Source organism: Brachyhypopomus gauderio, chromosome 2 (assembly GCF_052324685.1).
Source record: "Brachyhypopomus gauderio isolate BG-103 chromosome 2, BGAUD_0.2, whole genome shotgun sequence".
NCBI classification, from domain to species: Eukaryota; Metazoa; Chordata; class Actinopteri; order Gymnotiformes; family Hypopomidae; genus Brachyhypopomus; species Brachyhypopomus gauderio.
The window spans coordinates 10292985-10300484 of record NC_135212.1 but is presented as its reverse complement, the minus strand read 5'-3'; the positions used below and the strand labels follow the sequence as shown (position 1 = coordinate 10300484).

Genomic DNA, 7500 nt, shown 5'->3' with positions numbered 1-7500 from the left:
TTTGTAAAGCCGACGTGGTTGGACGCCCAGAGCTGCACTGTGTTCAGTTTTGACTGCTGTCTCTTTATTGATGGTCACAGTGGCTCTGAACTGGTAACTGCTGATTAATTCATTTTACGCAGCGTCAGTCTATTTCTGGCCGCCGCATTTCACACCCTGTTCTGCTTGTAACGCGACACCTTACGTATATCGCGGCTTCCGCCAGTCTGGCAGGGTGGCGGCCGAGGAGCCTCGCCCCGCAGCCAATGGCGAGCTGCCGTTTTTGTTGTCTCCGCCCAGCCCAGTGCAGAATGGGCGGTGGTTTGAGTGTGAGGGCATAACCCCGCCCCCTGGAGAGGAAACCCCGCCCCTCTCTATCACAGTGACTTACTCATCTCAGTGGGGGAGGCGTCCTGATTGGACTGGAATCATGAATTGTCCTAGTCCTGCCCTCTAAAGCACACACACACACACACACACACACACACACACACACACAGTAAGAGAGTATCATAAATGAGTACATTAAACTCGTACATTTTTATGAAACCTCAGCAGTATATACTGAAAATGGTGCTTGTAACCCAGGGAGCAAACATACCATCGTCCTCATACACGAGCTTCTCTGGGTAAGTATCCACCAGATTCTGTCGATTAAATACAGGCAGAAGAAAGATGTGTTTTCATCCACTCAGGGTCTGCTGGGTTAATGTGGCCTTTCATCTGGACACAGTGATGATAATTCAGCTGCTTCTGACACCGCTCATGGCATGTGTGTGTGTGTGTGTGTGTGTGTGTGTGTGTGTGTGTGTGTGTGTGTGTGTGTGTGTCCAGGCGCACGCGTCCTGTTATGTCACCGTTCCTACGGAGTGCACTCTGGGTCGCCTGCACCGTTTGACCCTTCACCCCAGCTGTGTGCGCCTGTGCTCACGCAACTTCAGCAAGATGCACTGCTACCGCATCTCCGAGCCCCAGCAATGCGAGCTGGGTAATCCACCCGCCCCTCCGAACCTGCGGGCCCCCCGCAGCGGTTGACGCTCAGACGCGACCTGGTTCCTGGCCCCTTGGTTCTCAGCAAAGGCAAAACACCACTGCGTGGTTTAAAGGGGTCATTTGTTCTTCAGCGATATCAGGCCAGGAAGCTCAGCTGTGGTTCTCAGCTCATTTCTGTTCACCCTGTCACATTAGTTACGTTTATTATAGCGCACATTTAAAACAGCATTTGTTGACCAAAGTGCTGTACGACCAAGTATTTCAAAGCATATAAAGAGAAAACAACAATAAAGTAGAGGGGGAGGGGAGTTAACACAGCCAAACACAACATTAAATCTCCGTAAGTACTTCATGCACACAAAAACATCACATTTTTACACTGCTTTGTCTATTTTTAGTTATACTGTGCCTTTAAACATTTCTCTCAAATGACTCAACATTGGGGATGACCTTGCAGTTGTGAGTGTGAGAGGAAGCTTTTAGATGTATGAACTTAAAAAGGACAAAGCAGGCATTATCGTCAGACACCTCGTGTAGCCTGCTAGTGCCTGCGGGTCCTCTTCTTTCTCTTGCTTTTTTTTTGTTTGTTTGTTTTCCTTATGTGACTAACTTCTTCTCTTCCATGTAGATAATCTGGATGACGTCGATGTCCCGAGCCCAGTGCCATCAAAGGAGAATCAGTCTTCAGCCTCGTCAGACACTGGTAAACATCTTTAAAGGAAATATGGGTGTTAAGGCTGTTTATGATTTTTTTTATCATAAAAAAAATTATGATGTTTTTTAAATCATTAGAGTACAGATTGTGTTGAGAATGCTTCTAATGTTAGTAGTGTACTGTAGGGCTCCATGAAATGCAGACTACACAAACACTACAAAAACACTTTGGTATACGGTTGATGTGGTGTGGTTAATGACTGTCCCACATTATTTTAACCACATCTATTAACAGTTTTATGTGAATGTCATAACAACATTAAAATAAAGCATTCAGCGTCTGAGTTTAATCAGGATGACGCCAGCACAGAGCAAAACAAGCTGGTTTGCAATGCAGCAGCTATGTGCGATATCGGTATCACAATGTTGAGTATCGCAATAGTATTTAACACATGATATATTGGACGGGGCACTAACTCTCCAGTGCCAGCAGGCTCTCCCCTGCTCTGCGCCCAGTTCAGCGGAAGGGTTTCCTGTGAGGTGTAAAGAAGGTTCTCCCCTTCCTGCAGGGAAGCAGACTCTCAAGGTCTTCGACGGAGACGACGCCGTGAAGCGGAACCAGTTCCGCCTGGTCTCCATACCTCGCATTACCAAGAATGAGGAAGTGGTGGTGAGGTTTTAATGTCATCCCAGTAACACAGTGGTCCGTACGTTAATGTCATGCGTGACGTCACGCGGAAAGTAACCGACAATAGTTCTAGTCAGGTAGGGCAGTTCCTGTAATGACTACAGGCGTGTCGGATTACGCTTAGGCCGTAGGTCAGCACGGTACTCCCGGTTCAGTCATGCAGTCAACCTTCTCGATGTTCTTCTCGATCTCCCCGGGGGGGGTGCAGGAAGCCGCTCTGAGGGCCTACTACATGTCCGAGGAGCCGCGGGACTACGAGCTGCTCATGCACACGCAGGAGGGCCTGCTCTCCGACGACATCATCAACCGCAACGGCACGCCCGACAACAAGGGCGTGTTTAAGGACAGCGCTCAGGAGGCGTGGCTCCTCCGCGCCAAACCCCGGGAGTCCGAGCAGCTGAAGATCTACGTCGACTCGCTCAAGTGAGTGTTCGTCGGGGCTTGCGCTAACTCCGGGAGTGCTGTCTTAGAAATTCTGAAACCCTTCAATGGTGAGTACAAAATAAGTCAGAAGCAGTTGGGTTAGATAATAAGTACAATGATTTATTAAAACATACCGTGGATTAAAATAATTGAGATCTCAGTTACAAACACCCAAGTGTCTGTCAGAGAGAGCTAATTCCCCATTCCGAACTCTCATCCTTTATACCCTTAATCATCAATACACACGGTGTCCACGAGGTGAACACGCGGTTATTAACTAAATATGATTGGACAAAGTAAGGAGTGATTAACTCTGATTTGACAGATGCATATGATGCGTGCCCCCTCCCTGCTCAGCATCCTCGTGATGGCATGGCAGACTGAGTGTCGCCGTAGTCCTTTCCAAGCTGAGATTATGCGTCTCCAGCGAGGTCAGTTTAGGAACACCAGAGGAACATCAGATTAAATGTCCCAGACAGGCACACATAAACACATCTCTGAGGCCTACTGAAGCCACCAGAATGGCTTCAGTGGCATGATTAACACACATATGTAAAAACCTTATTTCTAATGTGTTTAACGTATACTAAGAAAGCCTGATCTAAATGGAAATCACCAAATTTCCACCACATTTCCCTCCTTTTTGTCCTTTATGGACAAATTACATTGACTACAGACCACTCCAATACAGGCTTTCGATCGTAGCATAATTTCCAGGAAGTACATGGATGGTCAAACAATTCACACCTGATTACAAACAGAATACAACATTGGTCAATGAAGTTAATCAAACCAAATCATCATCATCATCATCATCATCATCAGTAAATGAATCAACATCAGGTGGTAGATTTGTAGCCTTGACATTTGTCCTCATCGTGAGGTCCTCAGGTTTTAGCGCCGTGTCTGCAGCCTGCAAGACACAACTCCTCAGAAGTGACAGCAAACAAGGCACACAGAAAACCATCAACAACAATCGCCATTGAGCTCCATCACCGGATGAGCAAGAGCACAGGGTTCATGGTGGGTGATCGTTGACCCTTCTTGACAGCCGTTGTGCTTGGAGTGCGGGTCACGCCCTTTCTGCACTTCCACCCACTCGACTGAGGCGCCCGAACACCCTCCTTTCACCCTACAGAAGCTGGGATGCTTCAGGACCGCTCTTCGTCTGCTCAGGTATTGGAACCTTCTTGCAATGGCTAGCGTGAATCCACGTTCCAGGTCGTGCTGTGGACCTTAGGTAACGCCTCTTTCACCGCCCTGTGAACTTGTGACAAGACAGAGGACAAGTTTGCATAATAATTCAACATGGCATCATTGCACTCGCTTGTGGTGGGTGCAGAGGGTTGTTCTCTCCCGATGCCTGTATTTGACCGCCTGCCAAATAAGATCTCAAACCATCATACATCCCCCCTGTTGACACATGATCATCATCGTGTGTCATACACCGGAAAACATGCTCCTAGGAAGGAACGGTTCGTTGTTTGGCCCAACCCAAGGCCCCCCCCCGTTCCACCGCCCTCGCCCGCTGCCATTCAGACAACTCAGAGACGGCTGCTGTCTCCTGGAGCTCGCTAATCTCAGCTGTTGGGAAAACAATGGTGTTATCAACACGCAGAGTGTACATGGTGTCCAATTCCGTTAAAATGACTGCCCGTTCATTACCCATAATAAACAGAAACTTTATTGTCAGAATATATACATCACATTTACATACCGCTATTTGCTTCGGGACGAGAATGGCATCACGAAGTTCAGCAATTGATTTACGATGTGTGATCAACTTCCCCAATGAAGTGAGAACCCCCCTGTGTGTCCAGATAGCCCCGAAGTCGTGCACTACTTCAAAGGCATATCTGTTGCCTGTGCGAATCGCCACTGTTTTACCTAGAACCACTCAGCATGCCTGAGTCAGAGCCACCAATTCAGCTGCCTGCGCCGAATGGTGCCCTGACAGTGGTCCAGGTTCAACAGTGCTGTGTTGCGAAACCCCTGCATAACCCACACAGTTTTTCTCTGTTGCTGGATTACGTGATGCCGATCCGTCCACAAATAGCTCCAGACCTCCCTCAGGTCTGGCATTGGGGAATAGATCTCAGTCGCCGCTTATCATCTGCTGTTTGGACAAACAGAAATACAGAGTTAGCCAGGCCCAATGTTAAGGATGTGTGCAACGCTTGTTTTTAAATGCATTAAAGGCCTGTCGACAGCCTTAGCTTAGGTGAGTGAAAGTGTATGGTTGACCATCAACCTTAAAAGCAAACCAAAGCTGTGAGTTTGCATGTGCCGGTACAGAAAAGAAGGCATTAGCCAAATCAACAAAAAACCCACTTACTGTCAGGTGAGACTTGTGACAGAACTGTTAAGGGATTCGGTACCAACGGGGCTCCTGCTACCACATCTAAATTTTACCGCCTGGAGAGCTTTTAACAACCTCCACTCCTCGGTACACCAGGCTCCCTAAATTTTCACTCAGGAAAAAAATTGGAACTCCCACTGGTGAATTAGCATATGGAACAATTACCCCCCCCTTTCCCAATGTCTCAAAGACTGGTCGTATCCCCTTGACCGCTTCAAGGGGTACTGTGGTTTGCAAGGCCTACGGTCTGACCTAGATGTGTTTCTCTAAGTCACACTCCCCTGGGACCACAGAGTCTGTGGGACTCCCTTCAGTCACACACACACCCTCTTATCTTTGGACATTGGAATGTTGGCAACTCGCCCAGATACAGCTGCACTCCCCTGCTCATTCTGACCTCCCAAATCAGTGGTTTAGAAAAACCCGTCCATTGACGGACTGTACCGCACACCATCACACCCACTCCCACAGCCATGCGCACACAAACCCTGCCTCAGCCACACCGTTTACTGTTTGAAACCTAACCTGCTCTGCCCAAGTTAACCCCAAAAAACATAACCGCTCAGCAGCAGCACTTGTCTCATAAAACAGCATATATTCCCCCAGATGACAGTTCCCCATTATTTTGCATTTAAATCCAGTAGCAGAATCAGTTATTTTATCACTGTCATCAACATCAATTTGTAACAACTCAGTATCAGACTGAAGCACATTACTTATCTCATTAACATTTAAAGGCAAAAGCATTTCTTCATTGCAAGGCATTTTATCACTATCAATGATATCACTACAAACAGCATCAGTATGAGTACAATGATTTATTAAAACATACCGTGGATTAAAATAATTGAGATCTCAGTTACAAACACCCAAGTGTCTGTCAGAGAGAGCTAATTCCCCATTCCGAACTCTCATCCTTTATACCCTTAATCATCAATACACACGGTGTCCACGAGGTGAACACGCGGTTATTAACTAAATATGATTGGACAAAGTAAGGAGTGATTAACTCTGATTTGACAGATGCATATGATGCGTGCCCCCTCCCTGCTCAGCATCCTCGTGATGGCATGGCAGACTGAGTGTCGCCGTAGTCCTTTCCAAGCTGAGATTATGCGTCTCCAGCGAGGTCAGTTTAGGAACACCAGAGGAACATCAGATTAAATGTCCCAGACAGGCACACATAAACACATCTCTGAGGCCTACTGAAGCCACCAGAATGGCTTCAGTGGCATGATTAACACACATATGTAAAAACCTTATTTCTAATGTGTTTAACGTATACTAAGAAAGCCTGATCTAAATGGAAATCACCAAATTTCCACCACAGTGCGCGACGGACGCGACGTACGTCACGAGGGCGGGGTTTAGCCGCGGCGTCCACGGGTGTCTTCGGAGAGAGGAGCATCCTCTCCGAGTTTATTCCGGGATCTTTTAATAGGGCAGTCACACACCTTTTCTCCCAAACAAACCGCCGGGCCTTTCCAAACAGTAGAGAGACAATGGGGCCTCACAAAGAAGGGCGTGTACCGGCGCCATTGAAGATGCTTTCTAACTCGCTTGATGGCGTGACGCTGTAGTGAATGTTGCTACTATTGTGACGCGCGCACAAACGCTCGGGGAGAGGACGATTGCCGTCAGGTGCGGTTGCCGCGGTATTACGATGATGGGCTGTATCACGTGAGCCGTTTGTTGGCTGTAAATGCAGAGCAGCGAGCGAGGGCTGATGGATCACACGTCACAGCAGCTGCCCCTCTTCCACGCGTGTGCCTGTTGGCTCACGTGTGGACGTGCGCTTGTATGTGAGGGTATGTAGCTGTGTCGTCCCCGTCACCCCCTCCCTCATCCCTCATCCCACTTTACGTGTTTTATGTGGAGAATTTATCATAATTGATGACTCCAGTGTCACGTGTGCCTACCTACACGCCCCACTGTAGCGTCACGTGTGCCGTGTGCATTTTAATGTTGGTGGGGGGGGGGGTGCTCTGTGCAAGCTGTGATGTCCTGCTTCATTAGAGCTCCGTGCAGGAGGAATGATGGAGGCTGGTTCACGTGAGCCGCAGATTACGGCACACGCGGTGCCGAGCCCTCCTCCATAACGCGCTCGTACGGAAGCTGAAGAGGACAGTGGCCACTACATGCCAACTCTTCATACTATACTGATGGCTCAGCACGTCATAGGCAGGGCTGTGCAACTGAGACTGTGTGTGTGTGTGTGTGTGTGTGTGTGTGTGTCAGCAGGGTTGGTGTTACTTACATATCCACCACTGTTGGGAAAAGCAGTACTGTGGACTCTGTCATTAAAGACATGCTGACCCATCTTGGCAAACAGGTACAGCCTTCTCACCCTGATAAGTACCACCCAGTGCACCACAACACGACCCAACTACACACAACCCACGAG

The 7500-nt window shown here is 48.2% G+C and overlaps 1 protein-coding gene across 2 annotated transcripts in view; it reads left to right on the top strand.

Annotated features, from left to right (window-relative positions):
* The window catches only part of dgkq (diacylglycerol kinase theta), a 26872-nt gene that overhangs the window by 7785 nt on the left and 11587 nt on the right, over positions 1-7500 (top strand). Inside the window, exons 5-9 of one of the 2 annotated variants that reach the window (XM_076986431.1) lie at positions 814-967; positions 1601-1675; positions 2196-2296; positions 2523-2737; positions 7338-7428. In XM_076986431.1, the coding sequence (XP_076842546.1) occupies positions 814-967; positions 1601-1675; positions 2196-2296; positions 2523-2737; positions 7338-7428 (636 nt within the window). Of the gene's footprint in view, positions 1-813; positions 968-1600; positions 1676-2195; positions 2297-2522; positions 2738-7334; positions 7429-7500 lie in introns of both variants that reach the window. The other variant, XM_076986430.1, reaches the window with a different exon arrangement.